General features: G+C 44.4%; 1 protein-coding gene across 10 annotated transcripts in view; it reads left to right on the plus strand.

Moving 5' to 3' along the window:
* TLE4 (TLE family member 4, transcriptional corepressor) overlaps nt 1-17,434 on the plus strand; it is a 139,894-nt gene extending 122,460 nt beyond the window's left edge. For all 10 annotated transcript variants that reach the window (XM_045781038.2, XM_045781039.2, XM_045781046.2 and 7 more), the window contains 7 exons: nt 438-514; nt 9,265-9,514; nt 10,493-10,740; nt 12,812-12,959; nt 13,388-13,538; nt 13,865-13,941; nt 15,749-17,434. In XM_045781038.2, coding sequence (XP_045636994.1) covers nt 438-514; nt 9,265-9,514; nt 10,493-10,740; nt 12,812-12,959; nt 13,388-13,538; nt 13,865-13,941; nt 15,749-15,856 — 1,059 coding nt within the window. In that variant the 3' untranslated portion in view covers nt 15,857-17,434. The remainder of the gene's footprint in view (nt 1-437; nt 515-9,264; nt 9,515-10,492; nt 10,741-12,811; nt 12,960-13,387; nt 13,539-13,864; nt 13,942-15,748) is intronic.
* Nucleotides 17,435-18,462: the final 1,028 nt, after the last annotated feature.

An 18,462-nucleotide genomic window follows, 5' to 3' on the forward strand; every position in this document is an offset into this window, starting at 1 on the left:
TTTTCGAATGTAGTTTATGTAATTTGAGGTATTTGTCAAGGGACCCGTCATATCCGTTAATTAAACTACACCCAGTCGTACTGTGAGATCCCGTTCCTTTTCTAAGGAGAGGAAATGTCTTTGTTATTTTGGGTTTACTTTTAATTTTAAACCTACAAGAACAGAGCGAACGATCATGAATGTAGTGAACCCTGTGTTTCCATCATAAGCTTCCAAAATTATACAAATAATTTTTTTTCATGTGTGTTCCATCCCCGGGTATGTTACCCCTAAAATCATAACCATCCTGTCTTTTCATCAGTAGACACTACTGTATGTATATCTCTAAAATCGTACTTAAAGTCTGTGTTCTCCCAAGATCTAGAGAGGTATCGAGTAGGCTGATGTGAGTTAATGTAACTGTGTATGTTTTGTTGTTTTGCTTGGGAAAATCGTAGGTTGGATTTGACCCGCACCATCACATGCGCGTGCCAGCCATACCTCCAAACCTGACCGGCATCCCGGGAGGAAAACCGTGAGTACCCCCGAGCCTCGGGCTCACCGCCGTGTGCCAGACGCCGGGCCCCTGCTGGCCCTTTCGGCTGAGCGCTGCTGGGCAGTGTGGGGAGTTCCCGGAGCTCAACGTTTTTGTTTGTTTTTTGTGTTTTTCCTTGCAAAGAATTTCCATTTTCTCTTCGCACAAGGAAAGGAGTAATGAGGTGGGGTTTTGTATTTTCAATTTAAAATCTTGAGCTTCTAGTATGGAAATGCAAATTACTGAGGCATCTCCAGCAGTCAGGTCTTCTCTACGTCTGTTGCTGAATTCTTTGGTTGCCTCGGAAAAAAAACGTCTCATGTGCAAACCTGGATGCTCAAAATTTGTGCGTGTTGGGAAAAGACGTGCCAAACTTCAAAGGCTGTGAAAAGAAAGAAGTGTGGTCTTACGCTCAGTTGTGTTTGCAGAAAAGGTGGCTTTGCTCATTTGGCTTCTTGTCCCGTGAGCTGGATGTTTGGAGTGTCTGTATTCATAGCCCCCTTGAGTTAGGAAGGCAAAACGCACACATCGGTTTTTCCAGCCTCTTCTTGTACATTCTGCTCTCTCACCATATCTCGTTCCACATCCTTCATTTCAGTCCAGAGCACCTTCTTATTACTTCCTGTGCACGGTTCTCTCTGCTCCCTGGCTTCATCTTCCCAGATACAAAGACTTGACTATAAAATAACACCGTTCTTTCCTTAAAATCCCAGCTTGCTTCCTCGCTCCTCTCTTTGGGAAGCATCCCCGCAGACCCACCCTGCCTTATTAGTCATGTGTGTATATTATTTATGCTTCTGGCTCTTTCCCCTGGCACCCTGGCACCACACATGCCACTCACATGCTGCTTCCCCAGGCTGGTGCTTTCCCCGTCCGCTGCTACCCACACTTGACCCTCCGTAACCGCTAAGTCCCTTCTCCCAGAGGCTTCCTTGGTGGCTTGGCTCCCTTGGGGCATTTGCTCTTACGGGTCCTTCCTGCAGTACTTTTTCTCTGGCCTATTATCTCACTTCAAAAGTGTCTGCTAAAATGTCACTTATTCGAGCATTCTGCCCTGCCAGCCCTATTGAAAGTAGCATCCTTCTCTCCCTTGCTCTCCCCATCGTTGTTCTTTTCTGCTGCCTGTCTTTTTTGTACTTGTTTGTGGCCGTGATCTGCCTCTCCCTGCTTGAATGTAAGTTCCGTGAGAGCAGAACAGAATCTCTGCTATTCGGTTACAGAAGTAGCTCCAGCGCCTAGAATGGTACCTGGTCTATAGTTGGTGCTCACAATACATACTTTTTAAATGAGTGAGAGAAGGAGAGAGAGAGCGCGTGTGAGAGCACACGGTGGAGCCAGCCGGTCTCTTCTCTGATCTCCCACTGCTTACGTATTCACTGCTATATACTCAAGCGCTTAGTTGTCACCGTGTTGTTTCCTGTGTGTAACTTCTTGTGTAACTTACTTCTGTACAGATCTAGGCTAAACTTCCTGTTGCATCAAACACAATGCTGGCTCCATAGCCAAGTTGCTCCGTAAATATTTGAGTGATTAATAAGGGAGGCAAGGCAAATTAGACTTTGAGTTCCCTGAGAATTGAAGGTATAAATACCCATTACCATAAAATTCTGTGTACTTGTGTGTGTTCTGCAAATAGTTGTTGACTGACTTACAAGTCTTGTTGACCAAGAACTCTGATGTATTTGAAGGTGAAAGTTTGGTCTCTTTCAGGCAGTGACTAAATAACAAGGTCAGAGGATTAATCACATAACTCAAATACCTATGAGTTCCATATGAGCCTGTGGGGATGGAGAGGTTTCCTCAGGGAAAGGTATTAACCCATGTTCAGCTGCTGCGTGGTAACACTTGGTTAACTAGGTGTTGCACCAGAGCTGTGATGGAACCATTAGAGCAGCGGGGCTGGTGCTTTTCAGCTCAGCTACTGCCCAGGGGCCACCAGGGGTGAAGAGGGGCAAGAGGTGGTAGGTGGCTGTCAAGAAGAATGACGGTCTTGGTTTAGCTTTGGGTCACCTGAGCCACTGTCGAGTTAGAGCTGGTCTGATTCGGGAGGCACTGCTGAGCCTTGAGCTGGACTCCCTTCCGTCCCCTAGTCTTGATTCTTAGCATTGTCAAATTGTTGAGATCCTTCTGGGAAGATTGATGGGGTCGAGGATGGTTGCAAATTTTCATTCGTGGGAGTTGATAGAGCCCTGTCTCCTGCAGTTGGCAGGTCTCTCCAAAGAGAGCCACGGTGTGGTCGACAGAGTGGTTCTGGAGCGTGACAGATCAGAATTTGAATTTTTACTTGGCCAGGTGACAACTAGAGGACAGTTTCTTAACTTTGTGAGCTTCACTTGACTTATCTGTAAACCAGGGATGGCACCTCCCTGACAAGCGGGGCGTACGGCTGAGATAAGATAATATGTTCCATGTTGAGTACTGTGTTTGGTATATGGGGCTCTTCAGTCGACCGCAGCATCATTTCCCGTTTAGCTTTGCCCCAGGGCATTATCAGTTTTTTAACTGCTTATGCAGTTGAACTGAACTGCATTTCTGCAGTGGGCAGAAATGACCCGAGAAAATTAAACTGAGTAAATTAGACTCCATGCTCCTGTCATTGGTGTGTCTTTATACAAGAGGGCATCAAGACATGTAAATTCACATTCATTTGTGCATATAGAGATAATATGTATTTTATTATAGATTTTTCAGAAGAAGTGATTATGACAGGTGGCTCTTCAGATCGTAAGATACAGAATTGTGGAACTTTGTCTCGTGTGTGTTTTTCAACAGAAACACCTATTTTTTTGTGTGCTAGAACCTAAAACATAATAAATCACCTAAAGTCTTCCCTACCACACACGCAAAGTAAACTGCCTTTCTCCAGAAAGTCTTAAAACAGTTGTGCATCTCTGTCCTAATTATTTTTACAGAATGAATTGCTAGATGTTATCAAAAGTTATAATTAAATGCATGTCACCAACTAATGAATAAAGTAGCATTTGTTTAATTCACATTGGGTCCTCTTGTCTATTCTGGTGAATTAGCAAGAGTTCCACTCAATTTGTAATTGGAATGACAACATAGTTTAATTTCAACATAAGCCCAGAATGGCCTTTTTTCCTCACCTGTTACTTAAATGAGACATCCATAAATAGTATAAAACTATTCAATTAAAACCATAGTACTAATTATATTATGGGACATGGCATGTGGATGTAGCCATGACAGAAGAGCTCGGGTGTGTTGGTTTAGGCTGCTCACAATTCAGAAATTTGTCCCTGTTGTTCTGTTTGTGTTTATAAAGCAGGATTTTTCAAAATAGGAACAATGCTTGACACACTGCAAGGCCTTAACAATTAGTTGTGGGTTGGCTGACCTACTAGAGGGTTCATACACCACCTAGAACCTGACCACCTAGCATACTTATAAAGCACAATGGCCAGACCTTTTACTGTGAATCCGACGTCTGGTCCCTTCCCGTGACACACTGAGAACTTTGGGGAAGGTGTTGTGAAGTATGAGAAAGATGAGTGCAGCATTACAGAACTGGGCCTTTTACAGAGGGTAAATGAGGCGGGGGTGGGGAGGCCAAGGACCTTCTTTAAATACGCTAGGTTTTCATGGAAAGATGATGATTCAGATAAAATAATCTTCAATGTGCATGTTTTAAAAAGAACGATTTGCAGATGCCTTGACTGTTTGAAGTATAGTTCTGTCACAAAGTCCAAGCTGCTTCTGTTCTCTTTACTGTCTTCCTTAGAGAGCCATTCTTAGCTCTCAGTGCTGTCACCTGCTGCGCGCACACATGCTTGTGTGCGTGCGCGTGTGTGTTTTGGAAGAGTGCACGTCACTGTATTCTCTGGTTCCCTGCACCCTCTCCCTCCAGCCCCACATTTGTAGTTATTTGCTGGACATCTCAGATGTCTTGCGTGCGTATTACTTGCACTTCAAAGTGACCGTATCACGATGCCCCCCCAGACTAGGTCTTCCTCCCACATTGCCCAGCAGGACTGTTGGTATTTTGCTCCTTGTTTCCTAAGCTCAGAACCTCAAATATTATTGGCTCCTTCCTCACATCTTATTCGTTAAGTCCCGCAGAAATTTATATCCACTGTTACTTTTAGTGTCTTCCTTGACCTAGCCTAGTTCAGGTCCCCCATTACCTCGCATCTAGATTGTTGGAATAATCATCTCTTACTCCTCCTACCCATTGTATTCCTTGTGCGCAAATGTATTCTGCCAGTTGCCCCAATAGTGCCCTACCTGTTCTTCCTCCAAAACACCCTTTAATGAATTCTGTTTGTGGGGTTCTCAGGCTGGCCTTGTAGGCTGTTCCTTTTACAGCCCTCCCTTTTCTAGCAGATAGATAGCAGTGTGTGTGTGTGTGTGTGTGTGTGTGTGTGTGTGTGTGTGTGTATAGTATAAATGTATATATTCCTGGTACATTTGATCAGACTGTGCTTGGGCCAGCTCTTCTAACCACTGAAGTGTGGGGTTGTTATTGAATAAATGAATCCTTGGATTAAAACCAGTCCAGGAGTTTCCATCATTGCACCCCATCCTTTTAGAGCACTTGCTCTCTGCTGTTTCCGCCCCCCTGGAATTGTTTTTCCGTCTTCTTCCCTTTTCGGTGAGATACCCTCCATTCTGCAAAACCCATCTCTAGTACCATGTCACTATTGAAGCATGAGCTTTGTCTTTTCTTTTTGAACCACCACAGAACTTCCTGCTTGTCATCTTCCACCTGGTATTGTGGCCACTTCTGTGCTTTTCTCATCACACTTCCTAGATTAGAAGCCTCTAGTGGGAAAGGCCAGTGCCTTACCTCATTTTGTATTCTTAGCATGATGTCCGTATCCAAGAATGTAGCTAAGAGGCCTTATCTAAGATGTATTTAATCAGGTAGAAAAAGAATCATTCTTCAGGCCTGGGTTTCTGATTTCTAGAAAGGTTGGCTTTCGTTACACATTCCAGTACACCTTGCCAGCTACACATCAGAGTTCGTTGAAATCTGATAAGAATCTACTAGAGTTTTATTTTTTCCGGCCTTGAGTATCTTACATGTACTAATAGCAAACAGAGGGCCACATTATATCCTCAATGCAAGTAGGCTTTTGACATTCTTGTTAAAGGGAGTTCCAGGAACATAGTAGGTGCTCACAGAGTGGTTGTGGTTGAGTTGAAGAACTTCACATCAAAAACATCGAAAGAAATGTGTCTGGTTTCTTAACTATTTAAATTCTCAAACCTCTTTAAAAACCACTTAGTGATACTAGAGAGGAGAGAAGGGATGGCTTCTCAAGTAAATTATCATTAAGAATGTATAACACCATCTAAACTTGGAATAACCTTCCTCTCCTTTCCTTTAAGATTTAGTCTTCATGACCTCTTTAATTGCTAAATCAATTAGCCTTTTTCTCCATCGTCATCCCTCAGAATCTCAGCCTTTCTCTGCGAGCGTCGCGGCCTTCCCCTCCTTGCCTGATTGGCACCTGGCTCTCTCCCAAGGGGACCTCTCCACCTGCAGCTCTCTGAGGGGGTGCCCCTTCATTTGTTTCATATCCTGAAATCCTCAGGGCCAGTGATGGTGTGATAAAGGTTGTGTCATGCCCCCCCCCACCAGTCTTTTCTAGAACGGAACTCCTTTATCTTTTTGTGAAAACTCTGGCCCTTTCAGGCTTGTGTCATTGGGTTCTACCCACCCTTACACCTTGTTGGGGGATTTCCCATTTATTAAAGACTTGACACTGGCTTAGGGTCTTCCTCCCCTCGGAGCCTGCCATCATTCCAGGTGACTCTGGTATTCACAAGGTCAGCCCCCAGTAACCTCGGCTTGGGCCATGTGGACTGTAGCTGTCCATCTTGACTTCAGTTACCTATTTACAGGCTCACAAGGAAGATCACATCCCCGCCCTTCATTGTGTCACTTCCAGAACGCAGATATCCCATCCGCACAGCCTTCTTTACTTCCACCCGCCCAGAGTGATCTTTTCAATTGCTTATCTGTTCCCAGCTGTCTCACTGTGTCCCAGGCCCAGCCACTGGCTTCTCCCCCGATTACTGCACAGACCTCCTGTCTAGTGTCCCTTTTCCGGTTCTGCCACCTCTAATCCACTCTTCACCCAGCAGCCAGAACGGCACTTTAAAACATTAACTGAATCCTGTCACTCCCTGCCCAGAAGTCCCAGTGACTTCCCATTCCACCCAGCATAATATCCACGGTCCTCATCACAGCCCGCCAGGCCCTTTCTACCGCTGCCCTCCTTCTGTCTCCAGCCTGCCCCTCTCCACTGAGTGCACGCCAGCCTTCTCACTTGGTTGTGCTTTAGGGACTGCGCATTGTTCTTCTCCCTGGTGCGTTCCATGTTCCCCTCCTTGATGTGTGCAGGGCCTGCATCCTTCCTTCTTATCTCTGCTCATACGGTGCCCCAGACCTGTGCACCGTGTGCGTGTGCGTCTTGGCATCTGGTGAGGATCTGAGGTTACTTATTTTTCTACTTATCTGTGGTATCTGCTTTCCCTTCTAGATGTTGGCCCTGAAGGTAGGGACTTTGTTCACCCCTCATTCCCAGCACCTGATAGTACCTGGCTCGTATTAGGCATTTAATAAATAGCTTCTGACTAAGTGGATCCTAAGCATTGTCTCACTCTGGCCTTCATGTTTGCCACTCCCCTCCCCCTCACACCATCTTCCTCTTTATATCAAAGTCCCATTGTCCTCACTCTGTCAAATCCCACAGGACCAGGCCTGTCCACTGTTCATCGCATTGACCCTCTGACATTTCTATATTTATTTATGTGAATATCTCACTGATGAATCCACCCCCTACCTACCTGCCACCCATCTACCCACCTGCCACCTACTCCCACAGGCCGTAACCTCAGGAGAACCAGGGATTTGGGTTTTTTCTTTCTGTTGTAACCCTGGTCCTGCTAGTACGGTGCTTGGCACACGGGGGTACCCAAGAAGTACGTGTTGAATGGTTGAATCTCTTAATAAGTTGTCAGGTGGTTGACTGTCTTCCCCCATCTCTGCAATTTATTGTCTCTCTCGACTGTCGGTGTCTCTGACTGCTCGTTGGAGGTTCGTTAGGTGTAAGCAGTCCCCTAAGTCCTGCATCTAGTCTGCTCACTGTATATAATGCTACGGCATTATTGTGTCTGCTCCCTTAGCTTCAGCCATCACTTCTTAGTCGATAAGCACACGTTGTCTTTCTAACCCAACCTCTCACCTGAATCACAGCACTCAACTTCCTGTTGAATTGTTTGGATTCCTGACTGCCCTCAAATTGAAGAAAACCAAACCATTTAGCTCCTTGCATGTGTCCCTTTTGGTCGTGCTTCCCCCGTCCCTTGACTAACGTATCATGGTCCACTTGAGTCTCCCGGGTTCCGAGCCTTACAGCCCTCCTCCACGCCTCTCTCCCAGGTCACACATCCAGTGTGTCTCCCAAGTCCTATTGATTTGACCAAGAAAATGTCTTCTTCCTCTCTCGTCTCCCTAGCTTCCCCCTCCTTCGCCCTCAGCAATCTGGCATACTACGTTTCTTCTACAAGCTGGGTGCATGCCTCTCTCTTGTTTACAGAGAAAGAAAAAGCCCTCCACTCTCTGGCACCACATCTTCCACAGCCCTGTACTTGCGTCATCCCTTCTGGGGACGTTCAGGGGGGTGATGAGGGCCCCTCAGTAATGGGCTGAATTTTGATGAATGTGGCTAGCCTGTAGAGTTTTGCATTAAGGAACCATAAACTGTTTGGATTCTAAAACTTCCCTGATAGGTCCAAGTTCCAATCCTTTGTGTACCCACAGATGCTTTCCCTTGGTATGTCTTTCGTAAACTTCTTCCTATAAACAGAGCACATTCCAAAGCTTCATGCCAAAGCAGAATGACATAATTTCCGAAATGGGCTATTGCCCATGACAGAAGACAGGCCCAGCTCCCTCTCCCCACCGCTTGCATCACATAGCCCCACTGATGTGCCCTTCCTGACTTCAGTGCCCTAAGAACAGAGATTTCTTGAGGAAGATGTTTGAACTGAAGTTGCATTTTAGAACCAAATGTTTTCATAAGTATAGAGCTTTCCCTGGAGATGAACTGGAGTTGGAGCCGATGATCGGTACTCACAGGCGGGCCTTTGGGTTAGTCACACAGGATGCCTTTACAGGTCTAATTTCATTGGGAATACTTCAGTCAGTGATTGTCAAGTCTGATAGGACTTCCTCTGGTGTGTGTGCGGGGGTCACAGCTGTCGTTTCACCATGTAGGCCTCGAGACTCTTAACTCCTTAAAGCTTGATCATTTTGACTCATTGATCTCCGTCAGTAAATCACTTGATTGGAGTGACTCCATATACAGGCGGAAATCTCATCACAGGCTTCTGAATCACCCGAAGTAGAAAACAGAGCAAGTTTGCAGAGTGCCCTGAAGGAGTAGGTACCATACTAGACGTTGGCTATCTTACTTAATTCTCTGTGAAGTGTAGGTAGCATTCTCTCCCTTTTAAAGATGAGAGCTGAGGTTCAGAGAGGCTCAGTAACTACTTACGTCACACAGCAGCTAGTGAAGAGTCGACCTGACGTTTGATCATAGATCTAGCTCGGTGACTCTGAAAATTATCTTCTTTCTACTGTACCAGGTAAATTTGACTTATTTGCAAATCATAAGTAGCACTGAAAATGTTTTCTTTTTCATCTCCTTACACTGATCAGTTAACTAACATTTTTTACATTCCCCTCTTCCTATCTTTTCTCCTCCCCACTACCTTAGAGCATACTCCTTCCACGTTACTGCAGACGGTCAGATGCAGCCTGTCCCTTTCCCCCCCGACGCCCTCATCGGACCCGGAATCCCCCGGCACGCGCGCCAGATCAACACCCTGAACCACGGGGAGGTGGTGTGCGCCGTGACCATCAGCAACCCCACGAGACACGTGTACACGGGCGGGAAGGGCTGTGTCAAGGTCTGGGACATCAGCCACCCCGGCAACAAGAGCCCCGTCTCTCAGCTCGACTGTCTGGTGAGCGAACATGGAGGAACAGGGCTTACACCTTCATTCAGAAAACGGGATGGGAAAGTGAGAGACTGGGCTGGACAAGCAACACGTGGAATTGATCCCCAGTGGGTAGTTGTTTTCCGTGGTTTGTGGCCCTTCACGCGGAGACTCGGAGCGCTGACGAGGACGCACGTCTTTCAGTTCCTCCAGCAGAACTATCCAGGTCTGGATGCACGGGCCCCAGTGCAGCCTTCATGAGCCCTGCCCGATGCATGGGCACGGCCTCCCTACCTGTTTTCCCGTCTGATAAAGCGGTGTAAAAAAAGTAGAAGTGCAGGAGGGCTTCCTTGAGAGCGCACCTGACTCTCAGTCTGTCACGTTGTGAGACCAGAGTAACGCCACACTTCGTGGGCAGACACGGAACTATCCCCTTGGCTGTGGTTTGGGCATTTGTCCTTGCGTCATTTACACAACTTCAGTTGGACGTTCTTCCTTAGACGAGCAGTGGAATTTTTGCCGCTGCACGATGTTAGGTCAGTTAAACATGCTTGATGTACCCACCATTCCCAGAACCTCACGAGCTGGGAGGACCTTGTCTTCTTACTCCTGTCCCTTAACACTTTTTTGCCTCCAGTTGATGCTGCTTGATCAGCTGCTGCTGCCCAGGACTGCGCGCGCTCCGCGTTGCTGTGCGTGTGTCTGTGTGTGCAAATGAGTCAGGCAGCTGGGTGATTCGGTGGTAGTGGTGGGAGTTGGGTCTAGATCCTTGCATTTTCATGCTAATTAAGATTAAATATCTCAGCACTAAATTTGTAGATCAAGTTTAAGTACTTCCCTAATTTCATGTAATTTTCTAGCATTAATCCACTTTATCATTGTCATAAGTAAAAATGGCTCATTAAAACCAGGAGGGAACACAATACTTTTATGGATTTCTGCTCTCATGTTAATGCTGTTTTCCTTTCCTCATGAGTGATCTCTTGATGGTTTTTGTCTCTACAGAACAGGGATAACTACATCCGTTCCTGCCGATTGCTCCCTGATGGTCGCACCCTCATTGTGGGAGGGGAGGCCAGTACTCTGTCCATCTGGGACCTGGCGGCTCCGACCCCGCGCATCAAGGCAGAGCTGACGTCCTCGGCCCCCGCCTGCTACGCCCTGGCCATCAGCCCCGACTCCAAGGTCTGCTTCTCGTGCTGCAGTGACGGTAACATCGCCGTCTGGGACCTGCACAACCAGACACTGGTGAGGTGGGTCAGCAAGATACCTTCCTCTCAGGGGAGCCAATTTTACCGCTGTGTGCCAAAGAGCTGTGTGTGTCTAAAACAATGAAATAGAATTATCCTACTAAAAAGTGTTAGGGACAGCCTCCTTTTAAAGATGCTAGAAACAAATTACTAATGTAAAATCTTATTTTCTGCACTTTTGAACTCACCAAATGAGGGGTGGTTTTCTTTCTTTGCTTTTTTTGGACATTATCCTAAGCATCACCAATTTAGGTTTTTTAAAAAATGAGGTCATTTTTACATAATTAATGTACATCGTGTTCCCATGACCTCATGAGCTCGTTAGACGTCTGTAATTTGCCATCTGTGCTTGCTAACCAACCGTCATTGTCGATAGACACCGAGAAGATTCACGGTGCAGGGCACTGTCTTCCGTGCCACATGCATCCTGCACGTGCCTTCCTTCAGCAGATCATCACTGAACCCCTGCCCCGGGTCCAGGCATTGTGCTTCGCTCTGAAATGGTCTAGATTATCTGTAATCCCACCATTAAGGACGGATCGATGCACTGAGATGTCTATTTAGAAGTGAAGTTGTATGGGATCGGTGTTGATAGGTAATGCCCTGAAACGAATCTCCAGATGTCAGCACCCAAGAGAGCAGGAAGCAAGAGGTATGATCTGCTGAAGGGTGTGAGAAGGTTGTAATCAAGCCTAGCTGCAAGTCAAGGGGAGTATGTAAGGAGAAGAGGCCTCTGCTGGCCATCTGTCAGCTATTTTGCAGGACTGAGCTTTATGTATGATTCCAAAAACAAAGTAGTCATCATTTGTTTCATCTTGGGTAGGGCCCTTACAGGGAACTACTTCTAATCTCTTCTTTTCCCTGTGTCTTTTATACAGTCTACCAGCTCCTGGGGCAGCTGAGCCACACTGAATTTTCCATGTGCCATACTTGAGAGCATGGCCTTTTCATTGTCTTGCACAGCCTGCTACAGTTGCATTGTTGCGCACTGGCAAAATTTGCTCTGCTGCTTCTGTGCCCATCCCTGTAGCTTTTGTAGGAGGGAGAATATAATATGCCTTACATCCTCTTAATCCTTTCCTTCATATTACAATGATAAAATAAGTCTTAGATGTATTTTTGATTCGTTCATATACATGTAGCTATATATTTTCTTACGTTTATTTCAGTTTGAGATTTTTTTCCCTTTGGTTATATGAGTCGTTTTTTGGTATGAAAGTCAAAGAGTACTTCCTTAGTGTTCAAAAATAAAAAGGGCGGAAACTTCAACATCTCAGTTAAACCTGAATCTCTCTATATATATCCTTCGTTATTTAAATAATTAGAAAACACAGTAAACCCAGGTGAAATCTATAAATAAGACCTGCAATGAAACTGATCCCTGAGGAGTTCTGAATTTTTTTTATTGAAATATAATTAACGTTCAGTGTTATATTTCAGGTGTGCAAAATAATGATTCAACAATTCTGTGCATGACTCAGTACTCATCACAATCAGTGTGCTCTTAATCCCCTTCATCTGTTTCAACCATCCCCCCCCACCTCCCCTCTGGTAACCATCAGTTTTTCCTGTGTATGAGTCTCTCTTTTTATTTGTTTGTCTCTTTTTTTCTTTGTTTATTTGTTTTGTTTCTTAAATTCCTACAGATGAGTGAAAACATATGGTATTTATCTTTCTTTGACTTATTTCGATGAGCATTATACTCTGTATCCATCCATGTTGTTGCAAGTGACAAGGACTCATTCTTTTTTATGGCTGAGTAATATTCCGTGGTGTATGTGTACCACATCCCCTTTACCCATCTGTTGATGGACACTTGGGCTGCTTCCATATCTTGGCTATTGTAAATAATGCTGCAGTAAACATAGGGGGGCCTACATCTTCTCAAATTAGTGTTTTCATTTTCTTTGGGTGAATACCGGTCATGGAATCACTGGATTATATGGTAATTCAACTTTTAATTTTTTGAAGCACTCCACACTGTTTTCCACAGTGGCTGCACTGACGAACTCGGAATTGAGTTCACATAAAAACTAACTTTTCAAAGGTTTTTCCTCCATTTTGACATTTTCAGGCAATTCCAGGGCCACACAGACGGGGCCAGCTGTATTGACATTTCTAATGACGGCACCAAGCTCTGGACGGGCGGCCTGGACAACACGGTCAGGTCCTGGGACCTGCGCGAGGGGCGGCAGCTGCAGCAGCACGACTTCACCTCACAGGTACGGGCTTGGGCCTGGGACATTTCGGAAGTCATGGTTTTGTGACATACATGACAGGCTTCACCATGGGACGAAGTCACTTGTGACTCTAGGTTAGATAACTGGAAATTGTATTGTTTCCTGTCAAAACATAGTAATATGTATTAAAGGATTAAAAAAATCTCATTTATTATAAGCTTTTAGCAGGTTTTTCCTTGAAAGACCGTTACTCCGTATTCTTTGACTTGTACCTAAGTGATTAAATTGTACTGTGGAAATGTATCGCGTTACTCTGGGATCACCCATTTGGCTGCGATTTCTTCTTATACAATTCCAATCATCTGGACTTCTTCACAGTTTAAATAGTATCCCCAGAAGAAGTAGTGCCTCTCGGTGCAAGGCAGCGCGTCCTCTGTAGGCGCCATCACTCTGAGCTGTTTTAATCGTAGATCTTTTCTCTGGGCTACTGCCCAACCGGCGAGTGGCTGGCGGTGGGGATGGAGAACAGTAACGTGGAAGTGCTGCATGTCACCAAGCCGGACAAATACCAGCTGCATCTCCACGAGAGCTGCGTCCTGTCGCTCAAGTTTGCCCATTGTGGTAAGCGGTCCCCTCCCGTCCGTTGCCTGTCCGAGAGAATCGCTCCCTCTGCCCTCCCGCGCATGCGTCTTCCCTCCGCGCCTTTGGTTTAGTAGCGTGGCCTCTTCAAAGTTACATACACGCCTGCGTCTCTAATGCCATGTGCCAGTCCACTTACCCTTGTCGCAAGGATAAATGACTCACTCAGTCTAGGACAGTGAGCTTTATGTCCTAGGAACTTTGGTTGCAGATTAGAATTTTCTGTGAGTTGTTTGGTGCTCTATAAAGCAAATCTTGGGTGTCTGACACAGTAACACGAACAAAACCTTTTTCCAAACTCTCTGTAGGCAAATGGTTTGTAAGCACTGGAAAGGACAACCTTCTGAATGCCTGGAGAACACCTTATGGGGCCAGTATATTCCAGGTAACACTTCACTCGTTCAGCTCCCACCTAGGCGGGCTCCCTGCATGGCAGTGCTTTACCCAAAGTCTCTCTCTGCATTCTGTCAGGTTAACAAGGCTCCTAAGTGTCCTAGGACGTAGGGCAAGAGAAGAACACTTGGCCTGAGGGAGGCTAGTGCCACAGCCACACGCCGTGGAGCTGGGGTTGGTCTCCAGTTCTCTTCGAGCCCAGAGCCAAGACACTGCCCATTGAGCTAACCGGCTCTCCGTGCCTCAATCCCGTTTTTACACTCGAGTAGACTTTTTACATCCTCTGTGATTCGTGTGTGTGGTACAGCTTTAAAATGCTTCTATTTAAAAAATCTGAGCGTTTTGCCTGAATACTCTTATTAGTATTGTTATTTCTTTGATTTTTTTTTTCCCCAAAGAAGTGTTGTGGAAAAGTTTAGTCAATCTTGATGAATTTCGGTAATGTTTATTCTTATTGACTCAGCGGTACTTTGTGTGTGCGTGAAATTATTTGTGGGAGGACCAGATGGTAGATATGATCAACGTGCACACACACAGTCCCTGTGCTCTCTGGCTGGTATGTGGGAATTTCACAGGAGGTTAAAGAACACTCGTCTTTTTTAACCTGTACTTCCGGTGTTGTTTTTTTAGGTGTGCTTTTTTTTTTTTTTTTTTTTTTTTTTAGGAATAATAACAAACTTGCAGTTTTCTTGACTGGGTAGTATTATGTCGTCCTAGAGTAGATCAATGCAGTTGAATCCAAAAATATATATATTGAGGGAAAATACCGTGCCAGATAACCAGTGGGACAAAAATAGCTGATTCTTGCTGTCATGAAGTTTATCATTGAATACAATATATATTTTTGGTGTTATGGGTCACAACCTTTCTGGTGGTCCCAACCAGGACTTAAAAAAAAAAAAGGAAATATAAAACCTTAGAGAGGATCTTTTCTAGTAAGTGTAAGTGTTGTATGTTGTGTGTCTACTGGGTCGTGAAGTAAAATGGGTTAATTACAGGTTACAATCAAAATTTGAGAAGCACTGGTAGTGGGTTAGCATCTGCATGTCAGACATGAATGTTTTAAGTGTTCAGAGTGCTGGGTAAAATCCTGCGGGGTTAGTTTGTTTAGCACAGTTCATTTCAAAGTTGACATTGAACCGCTTGTAGTTGGTGTCGTTGAACATGGTATCCAGGACCCTTAAGTATGGTACATTTCTCTTTCTAACTGTTGAACTCCTCCCCACTTGGAAATTTGCATTCTTTTTTCCCACAGGAGAAAAATCAGGCTTTCAAAATGTTTTTACATTCCCAATTTCAAAAAATGTAGTGTTTTCCATGCCATTTTCCACTTGAACTCTGAGGCAAGTCTCTGAGGTGGCAGGCAAGTAAGAGGCCTTTCTTTACCTGTTTGTAAGGTAGAGGCTGGCATTCTGCAGCTCGACCTCCGTCTAAGCCATGTGACTGAAGTGGAGGATTTTTCATGCTAACAACACTCTGCTCTTACCCTTCTGGAGAATAGGAGTGGAAGCCAGGCCTTGCTTCTTCAGGGCCCAGCTGCTTGGACAGCGGGTTTGCCTGCCACCCGATGTCCCCGGTGCCGGAGCCTGTAGACTAGCATGGTGAGGTGTCCCCAGAAGTGTCCTCGGCCCCGCCATTTTGAGGAAGTGCCGGGACTGTCTTGCCTGGTCGGCTGCTCCTGTTCCGACAACGGGACACGTTCACACTAGTTTTTGCTCTGTGTCTTCCAGTCCCACCTCGTGGGTTTTTCTTTCAGTGGTTAACTGAAAGTGGTTAATTTTTGTTTGTTTCTTTCCTAGTCCAAAGAATCCTCATCGGTGCTTAGCTGTGACATCTCTGTGGATGACAAATACATTGTCACTGGCTCTGGGGATAAGAAAGCCACGGTTTATGAAGTTATTTATTAAGGACAAATCTTCATGCGAACTGGACCCCTTCTCCTTGTAGCACTTTGTTCTATCATCCTCTTGCCCCCCGCATCTAAAACCAAGGATTTCGAATACTCATTGCAGTTGTGGAGTTTAATCCCATCTCTTACCCCCACTTCCTCCTTGCTATTGAATTGTGAATACTCATTAAGAACCTGTGATACCAAATCTTCAGCTCTCTACTTGGAAGAACATGGAATAACCATACTTAACAGCGACAGAATCTTTAATTATGTATTATATCTGTAATATATTTATTTTGTTTAAAGAAGGCTTTCTAACTTTGACTGAATAAAGCTGTCTGCTCCTGCATTGATAATGAAGATGCGTTGTATTTGATACCCCTCCCCCCCTTTTTTTGGCAAAGGAGGGGAAAGGAAGGTTTAAAATAATTGATGAAAAATGTCACTAAATGTAGACTAAGGACTGTATAGAGATGTGAAATGTATAATTACATATGGAAGCAATATGTTGCTGTGTTGTTAGATTTTTTTTTGTTTTTGTTTTCTACTTCTTTTAAATGTTTGGAAATTTGAACAATTAGAACATGACAGGCCTCGTCGTATTCATTTGAGTCTATTTGGGACAACTTTAACCAATATATCTATAGCTTTAGATTCCATTTGATAAAAGTAATTGGACTTTTTCTTTTTTTCTTTTTTGACTTGTTGACAAGTGTCTTTGTAATAAGTTTTTAATTCCTTTTTTTATTGTATTATAGACAGATGAACAAATTAAATTTGGCCTAAAGAGAGAACTTAATCCCTTCTGGATATTTTTGCCGCGTTTCTTTGCAAAGGGAGATGTATACCTTTGGGCAGTTTTGTCATGACGAGAAATTATGGGCTATTTTTTGGCATGTTCTTTGGGAACTGCACAGATGTCAGGGGAGGATTCCTCCTGCTGTGCAAGTCAAGTCTTTTACAAAATAAGGACAGCAGAGGAGATTTGCAAGGACCTCCCTCTGAAAACCAGAAAGAATGGACTCTCACCTGGGAGGAGGACTTGCTTTCTTTACCTCCGGTTCTTTCCCTGTCTTAGTTGGATGTCCCCGAAATGGACACAGGCTGTGCCATTGTGCCAGAAACATTGTGTTATCTTTTATGTTGTTGTTGTTGCTGTTCAACTATGATATGTGACTCCTTTTTTTATTATTTTTTTGTTTGGATGCTTTAAGAATCTTTTAAGTCTGTGGATCTGCTGATGTACAGTGCCTTTGCTGCTATGGATCAAAATCAAGAGAACTGTGTAGATAAACTTTATCGTATAAGTAGAAAATGACTTAATTTCATACTAGAAACGGATGGATGCTGCAAGTTGAAATGGACTGTCCATTGACGTTCCTGATGTGGTAGCAGAAAAAACAATGGTGTCTTAAGTGCTTAGTGTTTGATGTCATTAACAGTTTCGTAAAACTCTACAGTGTAGAAAGATTTTGATACTAAACCGTGCATTGTACATAGTTCTAATGCATTGTATTGACCACCAGTACTTCTCTAATGGTAGATTGTTTGTGCATTCAGACTTTTAAGCATTAAACATAAATAACTTCTAGTATGCTTATTTCTAATTCTTTGTTTGGCTGGCTTTCGTTTATTTTTTGTCTTTGACTATGCCACTCCCATCTACTAAAATTTACTAGTTTCATTCAAGGGAGACTGGTGTTCAAGTCACATGGGCTTCATTATTACCGCCTTTTTAGTTTTGTTTTTATTTTCGCTTGACGAGAACTAGAAGGGAGAGCAGATGGAGGTTATCAAGGACAGGTTGCTACCAGATATTTATTGAGTGCCTCTGGTTTGTAAAAATACCGTGTATCAAAAAGTTGTCACGTTACTCAAATGCTTTAGAGCGGCACTGTTCAGTATGGTTGCACTAGCCATTTGTGGCTATTTAAATTTAACTCTAAAATTAGTTGTGTTTTTTTTTTTTAAGTAAGTTTATTAGTCACACTAACTGCATTTCAAGTATTCGGTAGCTGCGTGTGGCTAATGGCTACCATATTGGACTACTCAAATTTATAGAACATATCCGTCATCACAGAAGGTTCCATGGGACCAGCGCTGCTTTAGAATTAGCCCACACACACTGGTTCTAGCCATCTGGGTTTGGGAAACATGTCAAGTGTGATACACTGGAGTTGTTGAAAGCGCGAAGCCCACTGGGCTGCTGCTGGTGGGGTGTGTGAAGATTGAGCATAAGAGGGTGCTTAAAGAATTCTAAATTCCTGAGACTCGAAAGTCTGGCATTTTTAAGGATCCACTGGGTGGAAAGACGGCGGGGGCTGGGGGCTGTGGTCTGGAGTGTGCTCGGTGATCAGCTGTGAGATCCTGACTCTTGAGGTGCCCAGTCTCAACAGTGAGCACCAGTGGGGTTGGAAGCAGCACTTCACGTGTGAGAACTGTGACAGCTGCTACTTCAGACGATCACATTTTAAAGGATTCTTCACTCAATATCTGTGCTTCCTTACTAAAATGTCTTTAAAAGTCGAGATTTAGAGTAAAAAAATCTTTTTGGTACAGAGAATATGACACTTGTACCATGTTTACACCTCTAGAAAGAGAACGAGCCTGCCTTGAGGAGGC

The sequence above is a fragment of the Ursus americanus genome, chromosome 34, assembly GCF_024610735.1.
Source record: "Ursus americanus isolate L20-20 chromosome 34, mUrsAme1.1.p, whole genome shotgun sequence".
Classification (NCBI taxonomy): Eukaryota; Metazoa; Chordata; class Mammalia; order Carnivora; family Ursidae; genus Ursus; species Ursus americanus.